At 36.2% G+C, this 26,408-nt stretch overlaps 1 protein-coding gene across 2 annotated transcripts in view; it reads left to right on the plus strand.

The window, feature by feature from the left end:
- Positions 1-26,408, plus strand: part of ZBTB10 (zinc finger and BTB domain containing 10) — a 32,594-nt gene that overhangs the window by 2,733 nt on the left and 3,453 nt on the right. For both annotated transcript variants that reach the window (XM_032421538.1, XM_032421537.1), the window contains exons 2-3: positions 9,326-10,211; positions 22,750-22,848. In XM_032421538.1, the coding sequence (XP_032277429.1) occupies positions 9,326-10,211; positions 22,750-22,848 (985 nt within the window). The remainder of the gene's footprint in view (positions 1-9,325; positions 10,212-22,749; positions 22,849-26,408) is intronic.

Below are 26,408 nucleotides of genomic sequence, written 5' to 3' on the forward strand. Positions count from 1 at the left end.
TTCTACCCAGATTCTTGCGCTGAGATTTTCTATAATCCTCCCTTTTTAAAAAAGTTTCTTGTAAATGAAGTTTACTTTAAACTTCGCATGTTAAGGATGTTTCCTGTGATGTTATTTCTATCAGGTAGTAGGCTGGTAGAGAATGTATTTACTAAAGTCCTTGAAAGTGTAAGTCCTTAGTTACAAAACAGGTAAGCTATACGTTAGTTGTTATTTCTTGTTTTAATATTTCCAGTTTAAAGATAGTAGGCTTACCATTTTGGTAATCCTTTTTCAAACCAAAAGAGATGATGTTGAGCAGTTCTTGTTTTAAGTCTTTCAGACAACCTGTGTGGAAGATGGAATTCATTCTTTTGTTTTGGTAGCCAGTCACTGATTTTAGAAAGTCAGCTTTTAGATATTAGTCCCTCTATGTGTTTATTGGCGTGATCTTGCTGTTCAGAACACTTACACTGGAGTTAATTAGGTGTTATCCAATAACCCCATAGCACAGTAGTTTCTCAGAAGTTAACTTTAAAGCATAGGGTTATTTTTCCCAGTGGAGAATGGTAATAGTTTTTGCACAAATTTGAGTTGCCTGAGCCCTAGAAGGAAGGTTACTTAAAGATGTACAGTCCGAAAAGGTTAAGTAAATTGTTCTAAGTCTTAGTCCTTGATGACAACTGAGACTAGAGCCTACAGGGAATGTTGTAAAGGAAAACGAATGGGTTTTGGAGTAAATCTGGATTCAGGTCTCAGCTTTCTACAATTACTAGCTTTGTGACTTTGGGTAATGGAGTGAAATATAACTAACATTTACTTGTGTTCTGTATGCCAAGCACACTTTACCTTACTCTGGAAAGTAATCTTTATTTTATAGATGCAGAGTCGGGGGCTTTAGAGAGTTAAGTAATATGTTGTAAAATGATGGAGGTGGGGGACTTGTGAAAATGAAAGTGTACTTTTCCAAATAATGGTAGGTTGGTTATTTAGAAAATTATAAAAAGACAATTAGAAGGAATATTCTTAATATACAGTGGGCCAGTTATTCTTATCAGCATAGTCTGTCCCTGTAGGCAAATCTGAGTGGGAATGCAAAATATAATTAGCTGCTTAGTGAACCTGAAATCAGAGGAAGGGGAATTAGTTGGATAACCTTATGATAGACTAGTTAGTGTGGTGTATTCTTCTCCCCTAGGCATTATCTGGATCAGGGAATTCATTCCCTAGGTAAAACCTTTTCTAAACTTGATCTCTGAATTACCCCTCCTTTTCCCTTTGCCCCCTACAAGAGTCCCCTTTTTAAGACATAATGTGCACACCATCTTTCTCTTAGGACATTCTTTCATTAGGCTGAGGACAATACCAATTTAATAAGTCGTGTGTCTAAGGATATGTATTGGTTTTCTTGATTGGATTTTGGATGTTTCCACTCTGAATTGATCCTAACTTCTCTATTTTTGTTGCAACGTTAGTTTGGGGTGTTAACCTTGCTGTTGACCCCAGGTACCACCAGCATATCTTTGTCTTGTTGATAACGAGTGACCTTTTCAAGAACTGATTCATATGGGCAGAATTCAGTTTTTTTTTCTTTGCCCTGTAGCCTTTGACTACCGGTAGGAGGCAGTATAACACAATCTGTAAGAGCATTCTTGGGCTTAAGGTTAGGGGGACCTGAATCCTAATCCTCTACTTTCTTGGCAGGCAAAGGAGTTTAACTTCTAGTTCCCTTGTGTATGCAAAGTATATGTGCCAGCATGTAATCACTTAGCAAATGCTAGCCATTATTTATTATCATCATTGTGTATATTTATCACCAGTGGCAAGTTTTTTTTGGTAGCCTGGTACCTCATGTGTCTCAGTTGTTAACCAATTTTGACAGTTTGGAAACCACTTTATCTCTTGGGATCAATCCTGATTCTAGAGAATAAACCGGTTTTCCTTTTCATACCTTCAGAGACTTTGGCCATCCAGTTCTTTAAACATTCTGAGACTTTCTCATACATGCAAATTTTTTCACCACTTCATAAGAATATCTTGCATTAGCTTTATCCTGTCTTAGAAATGATTAAATGAGAATTCTGTAGTTCTTCAGGCAAGAATTCACTTTGAGGCTAAGGGTAGTTCACGCCCTTTATTCCCCTCAACTCCTCCCCGCTTTTTTTTAAAAAAGGGATGTTTTTTTGAGAGGAGGTTGGCCAAATCACTAAGTGTTACTTTTCTTTCTTATGCTTTCTGAAAGTAAGAAAAGTTCCTTTTCATTAAATCATGGTGACCAAAGAATTATAACACATTCCTAAAAAGCTTGCTGTTCTGCTAATTGGGTGTTGGTTAAGATTGTTCATGGGAGAGTCAAAATACGCGCTCAGAATCTGTTCTGAGCCTTCTATTTCAGAAAGATCCCTATATTCTTTCTAAGGATGTAAGGGGCAACATACAGTTTCCTATATTCTCTATAAGGATGTAAGGGGCAGCATACAGTTTTTATTTTGAGTAATAACTGTCTTCATCAAGGAAAGTTCAATGATTAGCTTATACAGGATTTGACCATTTGGCCCAGAGGACTTTAAAATTGCTTTAATAATAGTGGTTACTGCTGTATCTTGGTTCAGATCACTTTCTACCCAATTGTGAAATTTTCATAGCCTAAATCACACATTCTGTCAACTCTTTCCAGTTTACATAACTCTCTCCAGTTTACTAAGTCTAAAACATAGTCAAATGTATTACTATAATTTTCATTAATCTTTATAGAAGGTAAATACTGAATTTAGGTCAGTGATCTGATTGACATTACCAATGAGAATATGTTGAGGTCATAACTAAAGCAAAAGTGAGATGGTCTAGAAGCTGTCTTTGCATTTGACAAAGATAAGGTTTAAAGGTTTTTTTATTTTTAACAATTCGGGGAGGTAGTCTGAAAAACCTTTCCCTAAGAAGTATTAAAGATGAGGGGCGCCTGGGTGGCTCAGTAGGTTAAGTGTCAGGCTCTTGATCTCAGGGTTGTGAGTTCAAGACTCCATGCTGGGTGTGGAGCCTATGTAAATAAATAACCAACCAACCTCTGGACCATTAAATAAGCATTTTGTATAATATATAGGTTCTAACATTATGTCTGATTTATTAAGCTGGTTCATTTCCCTTGTGTTTTTGACTTTTTAGTAGTGTCTTTCACTATATAGTGTATCTAGGATTGGCTTCTTCCTCTTTATAAACTTACATTAGGTAGATCCAGAGCACTGGAGATAAAACTTATAAATCAGACATTTTTTCTGCCCTCAAGGAACTTGTAGTCTAGTAAGAAGAGGCAGACATAATAAAACGATAGGTACCATGTTAGAAATATGTTCAGGTTACAGTGAAAACACTAAAGGAAGTCATCAATTCTACTGGTGAAAGTTGGGAGAAGCTTGTATAATTGGCTCTTGAACTTCATCGTGTTAAATGAATAGGTGTTGAATGGGGAGGGGAGGGCATTCCAGGAACTGCAATTGGAAGCAGCATTAACAAAATAAAATTGATGTGTCTGAGAAGTGGATAATTTGGTTGCTAACAGGATGAAAAATCAAGTTTGAATAGGTAATAGACTATGGAGGGTCTTTTGTCATGCTAAAATGATTGTATTTTATTCTGTTAACAAATGGGCAAACTCTTTAGCAGTTTTAAATGGGAGGATCATGAAGAAATATGTTGCCGTTCAGAGACACCTGGGTAGTGTGTGTGTTTTGAGAAGAGAGCTGGTAATAAAGCATATCTTTAGGACCTAAAATTGGCTGGAGGTTAAAATCACCTGAAGATTTCCACTACTGACCTATAGAATTAGAATTTCCATTTTCTTAAAAAATTCGGATTTGGAAGTGGAATGTGTTTTTCTTTCAATATAGTGTTCCAGTGGGCTGCTGCAACAAAAGTAGTGAAGATTTTTTTTTTTAGATTTTATTTATTTGAGAGAGTACGAGTGGGGAGGAGAGGGAGAAGCAGGCTCCCTGCAAGCAGGGAACCCAATGCGGGGCTCTATCCCAGGAACCCAGGACCCCAGGACTATGACCTGAGCCAAAGGCAGATGCTTAACTGATTGAGCCACCCAGGCGCCCCAAGATTTTTGTTTTTAATGCTTTCAGTTTACACTTTGATGTTTTATATTGGAAATGCCTTTTTCTGCTAATCCATTTATTGAAAGGATTATAATTCTGGGTAGGGAAAGTAAATACTAATTGTTGATTTTTTTAGCTAAATATTTTCTTATCCTTTGTGGATTGACTACACATGAACTCAACTGTTTGCAATTAAGTTCTCTCCAACTCTCCTTTCATAAGGGTGGGGGAGATTGTGTGGTGGTCTTGGGTTCTCTGCCAGTTGGTGGCATTATCTAGCCCCCCAAGCTAGAGTACAGAAGACTGACCCTGCAGTACCCCCACAACATCTAGTTGATCACTCAAATTCTGTTAATTTTTATCTTCCAGATATTTTTCCAGGTTCTGACTCATCACCCCTCCCCCCATTAACATTTTCCATCTTAGGTTAGTTAAGGTCCTGGTTTCTTGCAAGTATGTTGCACTATTAAGAGTACCTTCCTTGGGGTCACAGTGTATCTATTAGTTCGCTGCTATTAATTCCCTACTTTGCTGTCACAACCATCTCTTATATCTTCTAATCCAGTCAGATCACTGCTTCTAAAGCTCTGTGAGGCACCTATCACAGTGGTTTTTAATCTTGTTGGGGGGGGAATTTGAATCTCTCGATAACTGATGGAAGCTATAGACACTTGCCTCTAGAAATGTTCATAAGTGCATATTTGCATTTCTTGGGCTTCTGGGGGATCACCTTGAAGTTCTTTCATAAATCTGGAATTGTTAGGATGCTGTAAGACCATCTTGTTTTCTTTTTAATGCTGTTTATTTGCTTGGAATGCTCATCCATCCCATCCTATTTTTTTATCCTCTAAGGCTCTGCTCAGGTCTTCTAAAAAGCATTCCCCCCGCCCACCACCACCAAAAATAACTGGACTAGATAGATAGACCTCCTCTCTGCTCTCGTAACACCTTTGTTACACTCTTTAGTACCTTAAGAGTCTTGCCCACCAGTGATGTTCAAGTTGGGAACTATACTTACTCATTTTGGGTCCCCCGTTGTAGAACTTGTCTAAAGTAGGCGTTCACTTTATGCTTATTAAATAATTCAGTGAAGTCAGGATTTTTCAAACTTTTAGCAGCTTTTTCCTCTCAGTAAAATATTTATATTTTTAGATTCTCTGGAAGTAAAGGTAAAGATGCATTTTTCTTTTTTATATTTTCTTAATTTTATTTTTTATTCTTTTTTTAAAGATTTTATTTACTTATTTGACAGAGACACAGTGAGAGGGAACACAAGCAGGGGGAGTGGGAGAGGGAGAAGTAGGCTTCCCGCTGAGCAGGGAGCCCGACATGGGGCTCTATCCCAGGACCCTGGGATCATGACCTGAGATGAAGGCAGATGCTTAACGACTGAGCCACCCAGGCGCCCCCTATATTTTCTTAATTTTAGAAGAGTTAATTCTAAGGTTTCTTCCAGATCTAAAATTATAATTTTACTTACGGGCATCTTCACAAATAAAAAACTTGAAAACTTTTCACATTTACAGAATCTTTTGTTTTTTTAAAGACTTCATTTATTTATTTGACAGAGAGAGAGACAGCGAGAGAGGGAACACAAGCAGGGGGAGTGGGAGAGGGAGAAGCAGGCTTCCCATGGAGCAGGGAGCCCGATGCGGGGCTCGATCCCAGGACCCTGGGATCATGACCTGAGCTGAAGGCAGACACTTAACGACTGAGCCACCCAGGCGCCCCTACAGAATCTTTGATGTAATAAATTTTCTGATTTTTTTTGAAGTCTGAATTCCTTTTTTTTTTTTTTTTTTTTTAATTTTTTAAAGATTTTATTTGTCAGAGAGAGCTTGTGCACATACAAGCAGAGGGAGAAGCAGGCTCCCCACTGAGCATGGAGCCCAATGCGGGGCTCAGTCCCAGGACCCTGGGATCATGACCTGAGCTGATGGCAGATGCTTAACCCACTGAGCCACCGAGGCATCCCTGAATGTCCGTTTTCTTAAAATCTTGTTTAGCCATTTTAGACTATTGTCTGGGCTAAATTGTGTTTTACATTTTGGGAAAAGGAAAAAGTTTCCCAGCATCTGAAAAGTATTTTAGAAATACTTAATCTTTTCAACAGTAGATTTTTACATACCAGTGAACTCATGTTATCCATATACTCAGTGGGCATTTAGAATGTTAAAGAAGGAACCAGAGACGGAGATGGCATGAGTTCCTTAGGGAACTACTTTAAGATTTTTATGTTTCGTACTAAGATTTTCTTAATTTATTTAGCTCAGCAAATAATACCAGCAATTTGTTTTAATGCTATGTGCTTATTTAAGCTCTGATTTGCCCAAGTGCCCAAATAATACTCCCCTTTGAGAGTACACATACTCTTGACATGGAAAGCCTTCATTGTGAAGAGCATATTTAATAGGTGCTACAGAAACAAGGCACAGTGCTCTAATAAGTAGTGAAAAAGAAATTGGTGGTGCTTATAAAAGCAAGGAAATTACTATTCTTGTAAAACATTAATGAGAAAAAAATAGTGGTTGAATAGTTGTGTTTGATTTGTATATTTTGTGTTAAAATAGAATGGGCAAATATTTTGGTGGATAGGCTTTTGTCTGAGTTATTTTTAAAAATTAGGACATTTGGTCTGATAATGGCTGAGAACTTCAGAAATTGGGACTGGCCCAGAAAATGCAGAACACAGTGACCATCGCCTAAAATGACTGTACAGTGAGACACAGCCTCCTCCTTAAAGGTTTGAACTGCCAGATGTATAAACTCTAGGTGGGTTCTTGATTTGCAAATGCTAATTCACTGCTTCCACAAATACTTCATGATGTGCTGCTAAATTTTGATCAGTGCTTAAAATTTTTGCTGCTTCAAGTATTTATACTGTTATTGCAACATCAGAACTTTGAACCAAATGAGCTTTGCTAGGCAGGTATGGCATGCATAGGAAAGCTTAGTTTCAGGCTGCGTTAATGGAAGGTTCTTCAACTTTGGATGTTTCTTTAGTGAGTGGAAGGCATAAGCAAATGAGTAAAAAGTCTTATCCCAATAGTCTCATAAAAGGGACATCAAGTAAACGGTCTGATGCTTTTATAGAAAATCATACTGTAGCGTTGTTTTTAGTATTGATTTAGTTCTTTATATATTCACATGTTTTCATTCCCTTTTGTAAATTGTTTGAAATTTGACAACGTACTGGTTTATGTACAAGCTCTAAGGTTAAAACAGTGTCTTTTTTTTTTTTTTAATCTCACTTCCTTCCTTCCACACCTTCAAAAGCAAAAATTTGGGACTTACTGGTGAATTTGTTTTGCTTGCTTCCCTCAAACCTTGGCTGATAATCAGTTTTTGATGAAGATTGGGTGTGTGGGGGAGAGGGTGTTACAGTATAAGGGCATTATGTGTGTGAGGCACTGGGAAGGTAATAGACTGCCAAGGGTCAGTTGGAAATGAAAAGGAAAATCCTACTTCCCATGCATCCTTCTTCTGTAGTGATCATATACCCCAGATTTGCAGGGTTATCTGTACTGTTCATTACCCCTGTGGGAATACTGAAGGGGCCTAGAATTCTAATATTTTGGTTCTTTCATTTGAATTCTCATACTTAAAAAGCAACAAAAATTCTTAAATGGACTACTGACCTGGTTTAGTTTCAAGGGAATTGAAATTATTTTATGTATGGCCTCCTGTGTTCAGTACTCAGACTTAAACCTAATTATTTTTGTAATTTAGCCATACCCATGTGAGGTTAAATAGAGTTGTGGGATTGTTTAGGAATCTCACCACTAAAATATATCCATGAAAATTCTTTCGCAGTCTTAACTGTGTTCCCAACACCTTTCTATTTTTTTCTTGAATTCTACCTTCCTCTTTTCTCTTATCCAAGCATATCAGTTTTCCTAGCATGTTTACGATCTAGTATGTATTTTCCCGTTTTCCCCCATGCTCATATAGTCATAGATGTGTGTCATTATTTTACAGAAATGGTCTGTATTTAAATTAATATTTTATGCAAAGAAAATACGAATTTTTAATACTTTAGGGTCAGCATTTTCAGCCATCTTTACTACCAGAAATATCTAAGAACTTCTTTGATTGGAAAAAATGATTACTTCAGTTATCTAACAGCTGTTATTAAAGTGTGCTGTGTTTTATAGGAATTACCATAACTTAAGTGATGCTAAACAGATAGTGAACACTTTTCAGATTGATAAGAAAGAAAATTATAAACTTTTAAGAATTTTGAGTTCCAGGGTTCCTGGCTGGCTCAGCTGGTAGAGCATGTGACTATTGATCTCGGGTTTGTAAGTTCAAGCCCCCACATGGGGTGTAGAGATTACTTAAAAAAATAAAATCTTTTAAAATAAAATAATACATAAAAGAATTTTTAGTTCAGGAATTTTACCTTACATTTACCATTTATGCCCCTAAAAAGATAAGGCATTTTGAAAGTTGATTGGGAAATTATATAGCTGGATATCCTATAGTTGAAACACATTTTCCTATCAGGGTCTTAGCTTTATCTTTAGATTTAATTAATTTCATTGACCTAAACTATTTGGATGTTTGCCAAGACTTAAAATTTACTTCTAGTAGTGTTAAATAGGATGAGCTACCCAACATTGTAACTTGGATATTTTAAGTTCAATCAGAAAGGCTGCTGCATTCCTATCAGAGATAAGGCAAACTAGATTCCTATATATGAAAGTTTCTTTTCATAGGAAAGTAATTGCTATTTTAATTTTAAATAATTCTTAATCCATGTCCTTGGCTTATACATGATACATGTTATTCTTTAAATGAAATCCTGCTGATCCTTAATTCAGATGTTTGACTTTTTTTTTTTAAGATTTTATTTATTTATTTGACAGACACAGCGAGAGAGGGAGGGTACACAAGCAGGGGGAGTGGGAGAGGGAGAAGCAGGCTTCCCACGGAGCAGGGAGCCGAATGTGGGGCTCATCCCTGGACCCTGGGATCATGACCTGAGCCCATGGCAGATGAATAATGATTGAGCTGCCCAGGCGCCCTTTGTTTGACTTTTCTTAATAATAATAGTAGCTTGCACCGAGCTCTTCACACCTCTTCTCCCAATATTTGGGATTGTGAACGCTACAGTCTCAGTACATCATGATTGCTAACAAATTAGTGTATTTGATTAGCGCTTTTTAAAAAAGTTAAATTGATACTTTGTTTCATTTGGGGATTTTTTAAAAGTAAATAATTTAATATTAATGTTTTCCATCTAATTACAGGAGACAGAAATACCATCAGAAGAGGGGTACTGTGACTTTAATAGTAGGCCAAATGAGAACTCTTATTGCTATCAACTTCTTCGACAACTAAATGAACAAAGAAAGAAAGGTATTCTTTGCGATGTCAGCATTGTGGTGAGCGGAAAAATCTTTAAAGCTCATAAGAACATCCTGGTTGCAGGCAGCCGTTTCTTTAAGACTTTATATTGCTTTTCAAACAAAGAAAGCCCTAACCAAAACAATACTACCCATTTAGATATTGCTGCAGTTCAAGGTTTTTCAGTCATCTTGGACTTCTTGTATTCTGGTAACCTGGTGCTCACAAGCCAAAATGCCATTGAAGTGATGACAGTGGCCAGCTATCTTCAAATGAGTGAAGTTGTTCAAACTTGCCGAAATTTCATTAAAGATGCCTTAAATATAAGCATTAAATCGGAAGCTCCAGAGTCTGTAGTTGTGGACTATAATAACAGAAAACCAGTTAATAGAGATGGTCTGTCTTCATCACGGGATCAAAAAATTGCCAGTTTTTGGGCAACACGGAATCTTACCAATTTGGCAAGTAATGTAAAAATTGAAAATGATGGTTGTAACGTCGACGAGGGCCAAATAGAAAACTACCAAATGAATGACAGTAGTTGGGTCCAGGATGGTTCACCAGAATTGGCTGAAAATGAATCTCAAGGTCAAACAAAAGTGTTTATTTGGAATAATATGGGCTCCCAGGGAATTCAAGAGACTGGCAAAACAAGGAGGAAAAACCAAACTACAAAGAGATTTATTTATAATATACCACCTAATGAAACAAATTTAGAAGATTGCTCAGTGATGCAGCCACCTGTTGCCTATCCAGAAGAAGATTTATCATTCATCAAGGAAGAACCAGGTAAATATTTTATATACAAAGATATTTCAGTTTTCATTCTAATTAATTACGGTTGGATATTATAATCTTGAAGTATGTTTTTAAAGTATTTCTTAAACTATAAAAGTAATACACAAAAAAGTAATAACACAAATACTAAATTTGAGTGTTTATCTTAGAAAGGAGAAAATTAATAATATAATTTTGGTATATGTTTTTTCTCTGAGTTTCTCAAAGTTTGTGTTAATCTTATATGTGGTGTGTGGACTCTTCTTCATTTATAGTTCTTTGACTTCTGGATCTTTGGCATCTCTGATCACTTTTTTTGCACCCAGTGCTGGAAAAGATACAAGATAATGTAATCTTAGTTAAAATCTTAGTTGTAATACATAATCAGTTTGTCATTTCAGAACATTTTTGAGACCTAATTAACATTATTTATTCCCAATTTTTTTTTATTTGGTAATTAAACATTTAAGTGTTTTTTAGAATTTTGCAAATGACAGTGGGATTATTCCAATTTGTTTAGAGCTACTATTCTATTCTCACCATAAATCTTACAGAAGCTGAAATGTTTCAAATTTGTCCCACTGTGCCCTCATTTTCATTTTCATTCATTAAGAGAGAGGACTCTGAGACCTTTCTCCTCACTATATAACTAAAAGGATATGTACAAAATCTTAAGCATATCACATTTGTGCTGTGGACCTTTTTTTTAACGGATTTTAATGGGATGGGGGACCATTGTTACAGAGTATAAATAGAAAGATTTGAAACTTTAATTGCCTTTGCCTAATTTAATTATATTTGAAGAAGCAGTGGATTTGAGGTTTTCCTATGCAGACCCCAGACTTGAGGTATATGTCTACCACTGTCATAAATGATTCAATGTTTGTTTTGCTGTCTCAAAGCTCTGTAATTATTCAGTGTCTGATTTACATCATGGTGATTATCTGGGGATGGAGTACTTGGTTAAAAAGAATCATTGTTTTTAGTTCTAAAGGGCAGAATGCCATAGTAAACCTATGAAATGGTTTGTCTGGCTTTTTAGGTATGGATTTAGTTTTCATTGGTTTTCAGATTTACTTAGGTGAAAATCATATCTGCATAATGAATATGATTTACTGATCTTTTCCCTCATACTTGTCTACTGTTTAATAATTAAATCTCAGAGGCAGTTTCTTTAAAGTATTAAAATAGGGTAGACTTTCTTAGCATCACTTTATTTTGGCTTAATTTTTAATACAGAAGACCTTGAAGTAATTCTCAAAAATGAGCTACATTGTCTTTCTGCTATAGAGAGAAATAGTTTAATAGTATGGTGGGAACCCTGTGGTGTTTTTTAAAATACACACACACACAACACCATGTAAGGCATAAACAGGTTTTGGGGGTAGTAATTGGCAAAACTAATCACAGCTAACCCATTCTTAATGCCACATATAATTGGAGTGATTCAAAGAAAAGCACTACTATTGAACCACGTTGCATACTTTACAAACTTTTTTTTTAAAACATTTATTTATTTATTTGGCAGGGAGAGCAGCAGGCAGAGGGAGAGGGAGAAGCAGGCTCCCCGTTGAGCAGGGAGCCCGACATGGGGCTCGATCCCAGGACCCGACTGAGTCACCCAGGCGCCCCCACAATGCATACTTTAAAAAATAACATTACTAGCTATTATCTTGGCAAGCACCCCCTCAGCTGAGTTTGTATCAATGGAATAGGTGTATCATAAATTTTTGGTAGTCTAATATGCTTTCAATTTATCTCTTACATCTTACAAAAATTGTATTATGTTACGGGTATCACTTTGGTTTCTGAACCTTGCTTAATTGACATTTGATTTTATCAGTGATACGCTATATTCCAGCTGTTAAACTTTTTGCAACTTCTCAGTGCCTCTAAATCCAGCCTCACTGAATGGCAGGAAATGGGGGTTTTATAAGAATATTATGATTAGGACATAATATGATGCAGAGCCAGAGTTTGGCAAATTTTTACTGTAAAGGACCACAGTAAATATTTTAGGCTTTGCTGGTCATAAAGTCAGTTACTTAATTGTAGCACGAAAGCAGTATTAGGTATACACAGATGATCATGGATATGCTTCAATAAAGCTTTATTGCCAACCCTTGGTATAGAGCAGTGGGTCTTAATCTTTCTTCGCTGCATATTGTGCAGACCTTGGTGCTTGGGTCTTTCCAGTAGGGATTGAGTTAATTGGTTCTGGGATGTCGCCTGGTTGTTGGAATTTTTATAAGCTCTGTAGGTGATTACACTGTGAGTGAAGGTTGAGATCCACTGACAAAGAGGAAAGAGCCCAAATTGAGTCATGATCTGAAAATGAGCTCTGTACTTACCTACTGTGTGACCGTGACCAAATTAAATTAAACTCCTGTCTTCAGTTTCTTCATCTTTAAAGTGTGGTACTTATTTTAAGGAATTATTACGAAAATTAAATGGCAAAAGCACAGCTGTCATGGTCATTCTAGATCCCCTTAAAATTGGGAGACTTGAGATTATTTAAAATCAGTTTTCCAGTGTAGCGTGCTTTCTACTGGATTCTAGAAAAGAAGTTATTGTATATTGAGCCAAAATTCATTCTTTTTAACTTCATGAACCTGTCATTTTGAGTAGTATAATCTGAGCCTAACCTCTAATCTCTCTAATCTACCTGATAACCAACCCTTCAGATAACTATAGATAATTTATTAAACTAAGTGAATTCCTTATGAATTCCAAGTGCCTTTACCATCTTTCTTACAGTCATAGACGTGTTTTTTTTTTTTTTTTCCCACCCAGAAATTTTGGTGTACAGAACTAACTACAACTCTGGAGGCAAATTCTGACCAATATAGAACACAGTGGGTCTGTGTTTATCAAGGTTGAGGCCTGGCTCAAGGTCACTCAGCTAGTAAAAATAGAGGCAGGTTTCATGTTTAAGACCGTCTCACATTAAAACCTTGTAATTAATGAACTGGTAGACTCAGTCTTTTAAAAAAAATTGGTCCCTTTTAAAACCTCAGAACATTTTTATGAACTGCACCATCATTGGTTACACTTTGATTTCTACTTATTGAGAAAATACTGAAAATGTTCAGTGAAATAAATGCTTTTAAATGAATTTAAAGTTATGTACGTAAATATCTGAAAAGTCATAATAAGTTATTTATACAGTCTATGAGCAGTGCTTGGCATATTTGGACTTGTAGATCCCTTTGAGAACTGAGTTCCCCAGACTCTTAAGCCTGTAGTCTGTAAACCACAGCTCTAAATAATATCTCCTTGCCACGTACTGTTGAAGCTCGTGTTCCAGTGCCTCATAGAGAAGTGTTGTAAGATACTGAGATAAGAAGGTATACCCAGAAATAGGGATTTATTTATCTATTTTTTTAAGATTTTATTTATTTGCCAGAGAGAGGGAGAGTACAAGCAGGGGGAGTGGCAGCCAGAGGGAGAAGCAGGCTCCCTGATTTCCTATGTACTTCTGGAGAAACAGTATTAAAATATTTGTAAATTTTTATTAATCCCTTATAAGTAGAGTTGAAATCAGGTTTCAGCTTCACAGTTTCAATTTGTATATTTGCCTTTTGGGTAAAAAGCACATAATTTGAGTATTTAGAAGACAACCTTGAGATGTGGGACTCGATCCCAGGATCCTGAGGTCATGACCTGAGCTGAAGGCAGACGCTTAACCATCTGAGCCACTCAGGTGCCCCAATATCAGGGATTTACATGGGTTCTTTTTAAATATATATATATCTTAAACTAGTATATCCATTATTTGACTCACTACTGCAATTTGCTTCAAATCATTTTTGATATATGAGGATACTTGAAATAGAACTTAGGAAAGGTAGAAACTTCTGTCCTTTTTACTGTTTTACTGGAGATTATGGGATAATTATAAAGGTAGTCATTAATGAGTTGCTCTGATATTATAAAAATTTTGAATCCTTGTCTTGCTGATTCACAACCAGAAAATAAATTTCAGCCAAATAAAGTATATAAAAATCTGAGATTAGGAATTAAATTGTAGGAGTAAATATAATACCTAAAATTGTTTTACAGAGTGTGTTCACACATGCTATTGTTTTTAATCGGAGCAAGTCACATGTTAATCTTACTGTTGATCTTTTGATGCTCTGGGATTATAAGGAACATGATTTTCTGAATCTAGATTTTTCTGTTACTTCACTCACAATAGCAGGTTGCACCCATTATAAATAACTGCTCTGCATGTGTACACATAACGTTTAATTTATGAATGCATACATACTTCATTTTGAACAGACGTTTTTGAAATGACTGACAAGAAACATCAGCAAAACAAATAACATACAGCAATAAAGAAGTTAAGTGTGCTAGTCGAGACTGTTAATATAGTTGCCCTAATTAAGCTTTTAATTGGCTCTAAGATAACAAGCAGCCTCTCAGGAGGAGGAAAGATGCCAGTTCTGGAAGATGACAAACTTCTCTGGTACTGAATTTTGAAAGGAATTTTTTCAGTGGGGTTTTTATATAGTTGATAACATGTAGTATAAAACAATTTCCTCAAAAACATTTTCTAGTAAATGAAGCAGCATATAATTGATTTTCTGTCTTTAATACAAGCTGATATAATTCTATGTAGATGATTTTTTTCTTAATGTCATACAAATATTCAGATGCAAGGTGATTTTTTACTTGACCAAAGAATATAATTTAGAGTTCTTTAAATCTAAAAGTTCCTTTCTTTCATACGTACTTCTGGGGAGAACAGTATTAAGACATTTGTAGATTTTTATTAATCCCTTATAAGTAGAGTTGAAATCAGGTTTCAGCTTTACAGTTTCAATTTGTATATTTGCCTTTTGGGTAAAAAGCGCACATAATTTCAGTATTTAGAAGACAACCTTGAGAACAGAATGCTCAAGCTAAATATCTTTAAGATACTCTAATGAGTCATTTGAAGTAATGAATTACTCTATAGTGAACTCTTTGGAGTTACCTACTAACCAGCACTTCTGCTTTTCTATGTTTTGGATGATAATTGATATTTGGCATTACTTTCAGATCTTGCAGAATCTTAAAATGCTTTCTAAATGATTAAATTTTTATGATTTTGAAAACTGGCCATAACATTTGAGACTTAATATTTTGACCATGCCATATAAATTTACTGTATAAACTATTTAAAATACGTTTAAAAATCATGGAACTTAGCTTTGTTTAAGGAGATGTAGGCTTTGGACTCAGTTTTACTTGACCATAACCAGCCTTGAGTGTATCCCACATAATGCCTCTAATGGGAAGAAAGAAAAATTTTGTAATTCTGATATCTTGAAATCAGTAAAAACTACCCAAAGCTTTTTCTTAATCATTTTGGCAACAAAACCCAATACTCGGCAGCAAAACCAGCTATTTGTATCTTTTACGCATTTCTTTAAATGTGAATATTCATGTTTTGTTGCCAAAATACTGTTCTGATTATAGGATGCTGCCCTAGACCCCACTTACTTTTCTGAAATCTGAAAATTGTTGCATCCTACATCTTACTCTAAGCATTTCAGATAGATTTATGGGTCTGGATTAGTTTTTTTGTTTTGTTGTTTTATCTTAGGGGGTTCCAGATGTACTCTACCTTCCAGGAATCCTTTTGGTTGAATGTTATGAAGGATGAGCTACAATGTTAAGTTACTCTTTTTCAGAAACTGAAAATTGGGTGTTAAATGGTAGTTTGAAGGCCTGATGTTCATTTTGTTTATTTTTTGATTTTTTTATTAACATATAATGTATTGTTTGTTTCAGGGGTACAGGTCTGTGATTCATCACTCTTTTTTTTTTTCTTAAAGATTTTATTTATTTATTTGACAGAGAGATAGCAAGAGCAGGAACACAAGCAGGGGGAGTGGGAGAGGGAGAAGGAGGCTTCCCGCCGAACAGGGTGCCCGATGTGGGACTCGATCCCAGGACCCTGGGATCATGACCTGAGCCGAAGGCAGACGCTTAACGACTGAGCCACCCAGGCGCCCTGTGATTCATCACTCTTACACAATTCACAGCACTCACCATAGCACATACCTTCCCCAATGTCCATCACCCAGCCACCCCATGCCTCCCACCCCCCTCCACTCCAGCAACCCTCAGCTTGCTTCCTGAGATGCGAGAGTCTCTTATGGTTTGTCTCCCTCTGTGGTTTCATCTTGTTTCTTTTTTCCCTCCCTCTGTGATGTTCATTTTTAAAAAATAAAGGTCCACCAGTAGTTCATGGGCTGTAAAATACACTAATACATAAGAATCTTGCAGTGTTTAATCTTAAGAGGATAATAGTAGGTAGTAGGAATATTCTGCCATCTTCTTTTCCCTTCTTTACTTTTCCTCTGCCTAGTGTTCCTTTCCTGCCCTATCTGCCATATTCATCCCAAGAGATGGCTGCACGTATTTATTAACCTACGAGTTAGAAACCCTAAAGAAACAATCTGTGTGGCCAGACTAGGTGTTGAAGAAGCCTTATGGATCAGTTATAAAAGCATTTTTTGAGTTCTGCCTGCTCAAAGTATAATGTTGTCTAAACGCTTTGTCGATCCCTGAGAGATCTATAAAACTGAAATTTTGATTTCTGACATAGTCTTACTATTCTGGTGTGACCAGATGGTCTTAAATCTTCATCCATAGTTTTACTTTCCAGAGAATATTACTTTTCCTGGGATACCAGAATAGCTTTCGACATCATAATAGGAAATTTGGTAATTAAATTTTTATTTAAATCCCCAAAAAGGTAAGCATCTTGCCAGATGATGTTGATGTCAAGATTGAGGAGTTCCTTGCCTGGAACTTGTTCATAATAGGATTGCTGTGGGCTAGAAACATACCCAGTGTGTTGTGACAAATGTTAAAATAAGAAGTACGGCAGGGTGTGCAATGGGAGGTTCCTAACTGCTCAGAAGATGTGGAGAAAGCTGTATAGAGAAGGCAGTAATAAGAATTGGATCTTGTGTAGGAGTTTGGCAGGAGAGAGAGAAGGGCATTCACTGACCACCAGGTGGCAAGAAATCAGGTTAAGTAGGTAAAATAATAGAAAGAATGCAATGGGGAAATGAGCTTGGGTAGATAGGTTAGAGCCAGGTTGTGATTCTCTTTGTTCTATGTGGTAAATTTGTGGATTTTATTTTACAAACTGAGGCAATAGGAGGTTTTTAACTAGAGATTAGGTCCATTTATATTTGCCTTTAGGCAAAAACATTTGAAGGGTGTTCATGGATTGGAGTGCGGAGTGATCTGGGTAGACCTTTTTGTAAGGACTAGTGTGAGCAGAAATAACAGCCTTGTTTGAGTAGTGCAAGGAAGAAACAGTAGAGCTTAGTCTAAGATGGGGCAGTCACTTGAGTCAGTGGGTTGTGAATGGAAACTACTATATGTTGAGTCTCCAGGCTGTTACAGGAACTCTCAAGGGTTGGTTTATAGAATAAATTTGTAAGTGAATTTACTCCAATGAAAAGTGGAAAAAACCTGATCACAGTGAATAAGGAAAAATTATACCTGTTTATGAAAAAACAAAATAGTTCTGAAACTGTCTTCAGAGAAGAGAAACTTGATGTTGATATATGTGAAAATGAAAGTGGGGAAAGATCTGAGTTTTTATTTCTAAAACCTTGATTTTTGATGTCTTCTCTCATTTCATTCTTCTCAAGAATATTTGTCTTTTAAGAAAATCTAAGTTAGTCTGCACCTGCCTCATGTTTGGAATTTTGAGAACCAAAAGAAAATGGTCAGGGAAACCTTCTTCCAAACTTAATTTTGTTTAGCACTTAGAAGCAGGTGCTGTACTACTCCCTTACCAGATGATTTGGAAGCATTGCTAACCTGCCAAGGTCCCAGAGAAACCTGTAACCACAGGCACCAAGATTAACCTCACTTAATGACACTTAGATTTATATTCCAGTTTACATTTTACTCAGTATTTTCACTTAGTGATGTCACTTTTCATAGCAGCTTTGTAAAGTGGGCAAACATTGCTACTCTTTATGTGAGAAAAATAAAGTTGATTGTTAAAATTTTGAGGAGTAGAAACTGAGATTTACTTTATCATTCGTTTTAATCTCATTTTCTTTCCATTGCTTGTTAATCTGATTTTTTTAAATCCATGAATGTCTTTTTTAAAAACATGATTAATCAGAATTATTTTAAAATGAACCTGAAGAGAAGATTGCTTTGGGTTAGACAAAAATGTATTAACTATGAAGAACAAAAATAGCTGATATCTAGGTATACTTAAGATTTTGGAAATAGTTTTATTAAATAAAGAAGTTACTAAAGTGAATGTTGGTTTAACCCAGAGTGTAAGGTTTATTTTTGTTCATTTAGCAAAGAAGTATATGAAATACCACTAGGAAAGTAAGTTAAGGATGGGTCTACTTCTTCACTCTTTTATTTCTAGCATTGCAGATTGTGGGTTTTTGTTGTTGTTGTTTTGTTGTTGTTGTTGTTTTTTTAATCTCCTGAAACTTTAGATTTTATTTTCTGACGAGAGAGAGAGACAGCGAGAGAGGGAACACAAGCAGGGGGAGTGGGAGAGGGAGAAGCAGGCTTCCCGCAGAGCAGGGAGCCCGATGTGGGACTCCATCCCAGGACCCTGGGATCATGACCTGAGCCGAAGGCAGACTCTTAAACGACTGAGCCACCCAGGCGCCCCTGAAACTGTTTTAATAGCTCTTCAGAAAGATGTTTTGTTTGCAGAGATATCTTAGCCCTTTTTGCTAAGTTTAAATGAAGTGAAGGATTTCCATAGGAAGGTCACGAATGTCAAAAACCAAGTATAGTAGAGTTTATTTTTTAATCCTATAATTTAGAGAAAAAGATGATGACCAAGAGTTACTGCTTTCACTTCCTAGTGAAAAAAATTCATTTCTGTTTCAAGTGAATGGTTGGTTGCCTCACTTCTATCCCACTTAACATCAACTGATTAAAAAATGAGTTGCTAAGCAGTTTGGCTGATTTCAAATAAGGTACAAGCAGTGATATGTATTGATTCCTGAGTTAAGTGTGCTATTTTTGAAAGCTTATTGTCAACCTGGAAGAGCTCACCTATTCTGAAATTTGTTTTTGATACCAAGATCCAAGTAATAACCTTTCAAAGCGTTCGAGAAGAAACACTGTACACAGGAAGAATATATTTGTCATCTGTTAAGCTTTCAGGTTGAGGTGTTCTGTGCTTAGTGTAGGATTAAAGATCACAAATTAAATTCTAATACTTAAGAGCAGTAGGGTAGGAGACAGGAAATGTCTATTTTAAGAACTAGCTGAGGAAGCCTTCAACAAATCACTATAGAATGTTATATAAATAGAAACACCCTGCCTGTATTTACAAACCCACTTGGCAGAATTTTAAGACATGCCCTCTGAACAGACTGTACACTCCAGAATAATGACTTTTTTTTTTTTTTTTAAGATTTTATTAGAGAGTACAAGCTGGATGAGAGGTGCAGGGGGAGAAGCTTCTCCCTTCCTTACAGAGAAAATAAAAGCTGGTAGATGAATGTCCTTAAGTACCTGTTTTCAAACTTCTGTCTATATATTGTCTTTGCTCTCTCTCCTAAATACCTAAACATTTGCTTCAGGATTCCATAATCCTTCTCTTTGAATTTCAGTACTTTTAACTTCTCCTTTTCTTAGTGACTTCATTTCAGCTTTATTTAAAGGTTTATTAGTTTCACCTTTAAAAAAAAAAACTCTTAAACTCTATGTCTTCCCTTTTGCAACCAAATTTCTCAAATTGTATTATAGATTATAATTCATCATCTTCCATTCATAACACAGGCCACTCTTTTTTCTCCTTGTCCCACTGATCTACCAGAGTCACTTGCTCTAAGATCACCAGTGACCTCCTAGGTGTTCAGTATTTGTGGAATGAAAGTAATGTATGTTTCAGTCCTTACCTTAAATTTTTGGCAGCATTGTCGCAGTGGACTAGTTCTTGAAATAACTCTTCCTAAAATCTGTATCATTTTCTAGTTGATTAAAATGCTAGGATTCCTCAACATATCAGTCATAGTTTTTCTTCATGGTCTCATCTACTTGCTTCCATTACCTTATTTACCAGCATAGTCTGACAACTCATTTTTATCACCAGCTTAAGCATCGTATCTGTATAGCCTTTGGTGTTAATTTCTCCACTTGGGAGCTTAAATGAAAAAAGAAATAGTTAAAATTTTGAGTGTTTGTTATATACCAGGCAAGCAAAGAGTTAAGCACTTTTCATTTATGTCATTTGGTCCTTGGACAATAATAAATGAAAAGTACATAGCTCTTTTCCTGATAATTTCTCTACTTGTATAATAAAACCTTTCTCAATCTTTAGTAAGCATCAGAATCACCTAGAGGGCTTTATAAAATACAGATTTCTGGGGCTCACCTCCATAGTATCTGATTCAGTAGGTTGGGATGGGGCCTGAAATTCTACATTTCTCGCAAGTTCCTGGATAATGCCCATGCTGATTTGGGAACGACACTTTGAGAACCACTGCATTAGAGAAGTAAAATAACCTGCTTCACAACTGTCACACAGCTGGGATGTGGCAGAGCTGAGAATTGGTCCCAGGCAGTATCTAGAGTTTACCCATTTAACCCACTGTTCCCACTCCAGACATATTAAACTCCTCTTTCTTAGGTATCTCAGACTCAGTACTCAAAACTACCTAAAAGTGGTCCTAAACTGGTCCTCTGCCAGAGACCCCTAACTGCCATTAGTATAGGATGGAAGCTTCCCTCATTACCTTCAAACCCTGCCTCTCCCATATTCAGTCTCACAAAGCACTGTTGGTTCTTCCACAAACTACTTTCCTCCATTTGCTACTGCCATCAACCAAGTCAAGGCCACCGTCTGTTCTCATCTGGATTTCTAAAATAGCTTACTAACTTAATCTCCCTATATCTCCTTTTGCCCTCCTTTAATTCATTCATACAATACCAGGAATAGTCTTTTTAAAAGGTGAATGAGATTAATGCCTTGTTTAAAATCCTTCTACTGCTTTTAGAGTAAAGGCCGAAATCTTTACCATGGCGTGCAGTGTTCTATATGACCTAACTATGCCTGCTTGAGGATCATTTTATTTTTTTTCCTATTCTTTCTCTCCTTCATTATGCAATTACATAATCCTACTAGCCTCTTAGAACATAAGTACTAGATCTATTCAGTGATTTGGGGTTTTATAACTATGTACTAGAACCATTATTGGGTGGTATTCTCTTCTATAAATGTACCAGTTTTATTTGCCCACCATCAGTTTTTTTGAATCAGGTACCTGCTTATGTAGAGAGGAGTTTGTGTTTTTCTTTTTCTTTTTTTTCTTTTTTTATCTTGAGTGTTGGGGGAAGCCAGAGCAGTACGGGATGGCGATATCAAAGATGAGTCTTAAATGACAGAGGACAGATTGTCCATAAAAAGTGGCATTTTTTAAATGTCTTCAAATACTTTAAAGATTTATTTGAGAGAGAGATTGGACGAGTGGGAGGAGGGGCAGAGGGAGAAGCAGATCCCCCACCGAGCAGGGAACCCAACACGGGACTTGATCCCAAGACCCTAGGTTCGTGACCTGAGTTGAAGGCAGACGCTTAAGACTGAGCTACCTAGGTGCCCTGTCTTCAGATACTTTAATTTGGGAGAGTAGATAGTATCAGTGGGATGATGCTGGATTCACTAGTGCTAGTAGGAACTCGAACATTAGGACCTTATATTCTAAACTAAGGAGTTTGAAAAAGCTCTGGTGAACCACTGAAGATTTTAAGTTAAGGGAGCAATTTAGGCTTTGTGTTTTAGGAAAATCTCTCTGGCATTATGAACAGAAGTACGAGCATTATATTTTGAAGCAAGGAGACCAAGAAACTATTTCAGTAATTCACTAATATAAGAGAACGCTGGTGGGTAACTGAATTAAGGCAGTGGTAGAAAAATGGAAGGGATGGAATAGATTTAAAAGAAATTAACAGATTAGAACCAGTATTCATCTCATTAGTATGTCTTTTCTTTTAAGCTGCCTCTCTACATCCTTTCCATATTTCAAGATGAAGGAATTAGCTCCTTCAAAGTCTTCCTTTACTACTGTAGTTTTTTAATTGGTCTTTTGCACTTCTGAATCCATACAGAAACAGTAATGTTTTACACAGCCAGTACTTAGTACTAACAGTAGCAGCTGTCATTGGGTGCCAAATGCCATAATTTGTAACACTTGACTTGCATTATCTAATTTAATATCTATGATCTGGTTGGCAGCATATGAGGAAACTGAGGCACATGCTCACATAGCCAGTAACCTAATTCACCCTGCCTCTTAAAGCTTATTCCTATTTAGTACACTGTTCTTACTGTTGAGTGTGCACTTGTTCTTACTGTTGAGTGTGCACTTGTTCTTGTAGTTGTCTTATGATTTTGTGCCTTAGTAGTATTAAGCACATAGTAGATATTATAATTTGCAGATATCTTTCTATTTAGTCAGCATAAGAAACAATACCAAGAAGGGAGTGGTTGGTGATAGCTATAGTGTGGTTGTAAATAACAGATTATTCTACATCTCCTTTTCAGATCTGGATGGTGCTCTACTCTCAGGGCCAGATTGTGATAGGAATGTGAATACAAATTTATTGGCTGAAGCCGGCTCCAGTCAGGATGGAGGTGATGCTGGTAGGTACAGTAGGATTTTAGTAAGAGTATGTTAAAGAGGATTTGAAGATTGGGAAGTGTTTGTGTACATATTTAAGGACCTATTGCAGTTTCTTTCCCTTAAAAGAGAGTATTCTATGTAAATACTTTCAATCCGTGGTAGCTATGTTTATGATAACACTTCGGAAGCCTGGTAAATACAAATGGATGGGTGTTTATTATTGTTTGAGGGAGCCATTTATTTAGAGCTTTTAAAATCTTAAATATCAAGTAATTAAGTTAATAGAGCTGGTAGCTTCTTGCTAGTATATACATAGAATGAAAATGGTAATTATCCAAATGGTTGATTAATGTATTTTAATTAGCATTGATGTAAAATAATAGTATGGTTGGTAATGGTGATAGAAAATGTTAATTCTAAATAGTAATATTTCGTACTCTGGGAGGAGTATCCTCCTACACATAGAGGCAGAGAATCCATAAATATTCCAGAGAACAACATGAGTATAAATAAATTAGGAAGGGAAAAAGCTTTCTTTAAAGAAGAATGCCAAGCTAATAAATACAGAATGACAATTGAAAAAATACCCCACAGGAAATAATTGAAGATTATCCATGGATGTTAAGCCACTGTTAATGGGCTTATCTCACAATGATTGGGCAAAAGGCTGTTGTAATAGCATATTCACATGGTCTCCATATCATCTCACAGGTTACTTGAGTTACAAAGAGGAAAGATTGCTTTATAATAAAAGAAGCAGAAATACCATGGCTCTTGTCATAATGCACTAGCCAGCACACAACATCACCTATGTAATATTCTTGCCAAATGTTTAACCCAAATCTAATCATGAGGGGGGAGAACATCAGACTGGTCTACACAAATCCAGCTACTCTGGATTTTAAAATGTTAATGCCATGAAAAACAAGCAGAGGAACCACTAGATTCAAGCAAACCAACTAAATGCATTGTCAGTCTTGATGACATCAGGGTTCTAAAATGACTAAAGGGGCATTTGGGGAACAGTTGGGAATTTGAATGTATAGTATGGATTAAATAGACAATTTTAAATTTCTTGGATGTGATGAAGGTACTGTGGTTATGTTGGAGAAAGTTCTAGAAGATACATGCTATATTGAGGGGAAAGCAATGATGTGCAAGTTTCCAAATAATACATATAATACATAAAAGGTGGGTATGTGTGTTTATAGAGAGCACACATGGCAAAACAAACATCTGTCAAAGGTACACAAAGGGATATAGATGTTCATTGATTTCAACTTCTCATAGCTTTGGAATTGTTTAAAAAACTGATGGGGAGGGGGACAGCTAGGGGTACTCTTATATAAAGCTTTCACAGGTTTCTGAGTATAGTATGCACTGACCAAAGTTAAGCCATGTAATTTTGAAGAAAAGAAATTGCCTTAAGGTGGTTTCTCCTAACTGTTGAAAAGAGTTTACAGAAAATTTTGAAATTAGCCATTTACAGATCATATGGGTTGAATTTTGAAGACTTTTTCCTTGTACAAAAAATCACTAATAGTACAAGGTATTTTATATTTGGTTTAGAAATCTGGTTGAAGAATGGGTTTAGACAGGGTATGTGAATTCATATGTAAAATTTTCAATTCTGCACATACACATTTTCATTGGAGAATGGTTCATATAATACATCTCCTTTTCAAAAAAGTAAACTCTTAATTTAGACTCATTTCTCTTTAGGGGACATTTTAATCCATTTTTGTTTTTGCAACTGAGATCAGCCTTTGTCTTCTTCAAAAGAATGCTTTCTTCTTAGTTTGCCATTATGGAAAAATGCACCCTGAAGGATATTACTGAGCAGTGAGCACAATTTTCAAGTAGATCTTGAATGACCTTAAAGATCTTTCAGTGAATGACCTTAAAGATCTTTCAGTGATTGAATTACAAAAGCACTACTTTTGTTAATTTGCTCATATACTTCTATAAGTAACCTCTAATTTGGCCAGATGAGAGAAGTTTGGGATGAGGTTTTCTTAATTTGAATTATCATTTTGATATTCTAGATATATGGTGTCTCCTGTCTGTTTTCATGGATGCTTTTTATTAATCTTTAGGTTATCAAGAGAAACATGGAATTTCAAGTATTAAAAACTTAATTCTGAATCTTGGGTCATCAATTTATAAATTATTTTTTGAAACATGGAATTTCAAGTATTCTAATTCTGAATTTTGGGTTACCAGTTTATAAATTTTTTTAAAGATTTTTTTGAGAGTGAGAGCAAGCCTGGGTGGGGGGAGGGGCAGAGGGCGAGGGAGAAGCAGACTCCCCACTGTGCAGGGAGCCTGATGTGGGGCTTGATCCCAGGACTCTGAGATCATGACCTGAGCCGAAGGCAGACGCTTAACTGACTGAGCCACCCAGGTGCCCCTATAAATTATTTTAGGGCTAGTTTGTTCTTACATGTAATGAAAGTACTAACTTGAGGTTATTAACATACCTAACATGATTTCTGATACTAGTTTTGCAAGTATTTTGAGCAAATCAAAAATATATACATGTTGGTATTTGCTAAGATAATTTATTCAACAAATAATTGAAGGCTGTAAGCTTTGGACATTAGAAATACAAAGGTGAGTAAAACAGGCACAGTCCTTGCTCTCAGAGCTTCTTTTTTTGCACTGATTTGATCAAGAACTATGAGTCAAAGCTCAAACTTTATTTAGAAATGTAAAGCTGAAAATTGATAGATTCATGTTCACAGGCTACCACCCCCATTCTAATTTCCATCCCCTGCCCCGCCCCTCACACACACAGATAATGGTGTCTCAGTTTAGGATTCTGAAAACTTTCCCTCAAACAAAAATACATTATAGTTTAATTATGTAATTATGGAAACAGCAGGCTTTCCTGACATTTAAAAAATGGGTGAAGATATTCCAAGTATAAAATAATTTACATTATTAGTAATGAAATTTTTAAATACCTTAGGGACCTTTTTGCATTGTTGGGTATTGATACTTTCACCAAAGAGGAATACTAGGTTATTTTAATTTTTAGAGAAGTAGTATATATGGCAGATAGATGGAGGAAAACGAATTTTTAAAATACCCATTTTGGCAAGCATTCTTTTATAAAATCCATGGTTTTCATGGAAGGAAAATTAACAAATTACTGCACAAGTAAGCCAGCATATAGCCTGGAAAGGAGTGTTCATGCAGAGGAAAGAGTGCAAAGGTCTTGCAGAGGGAGCCATTTTCCCATGGAGGAACAGTACAAAGGCCAGTATGGCTGAAATAGAGGAACCCAAGTGGGTGGTTAGATCAAGGGCTAGATTAGGTAAGGCTGTGTAAGATAATTGTAAGTCTTTGGTTTTTATATGAGTGAGATGGGTAGTCCTTGCAGGCTTTTGAGTGTCAGGCTCTCACTTAAAGTTCTGAAAGAATCTATAATTGATGTGTGGAGAGCAAACTCTAAGAGGGCAACAGTATGAGAAAAACTCTGATGGCTATTGAAAATAATCCAGAGGCAAGAGTTAATGGTCGATTGGATCAGGGTGGCAATAGCTAGCTAGCTATGGAGAACACTGGATATGTTTAC

Source organism: Phoca vitulina, unplaced genomic scaffold (genome assembly GCF_004348235.1).
Source record: "Phoca vitulina isolate PV1807 unplaced genomic scaffold, GSC_HSeal_1.0 scaffold25, whole genome shotgun sequence".
NCBI classification, from domain to species: domain Eukaryota; kingdom Metazoa; phylum Chordata; class Mammalia; order Carnivora; family Phocidae; genus Phoca; species Phoca vitulina.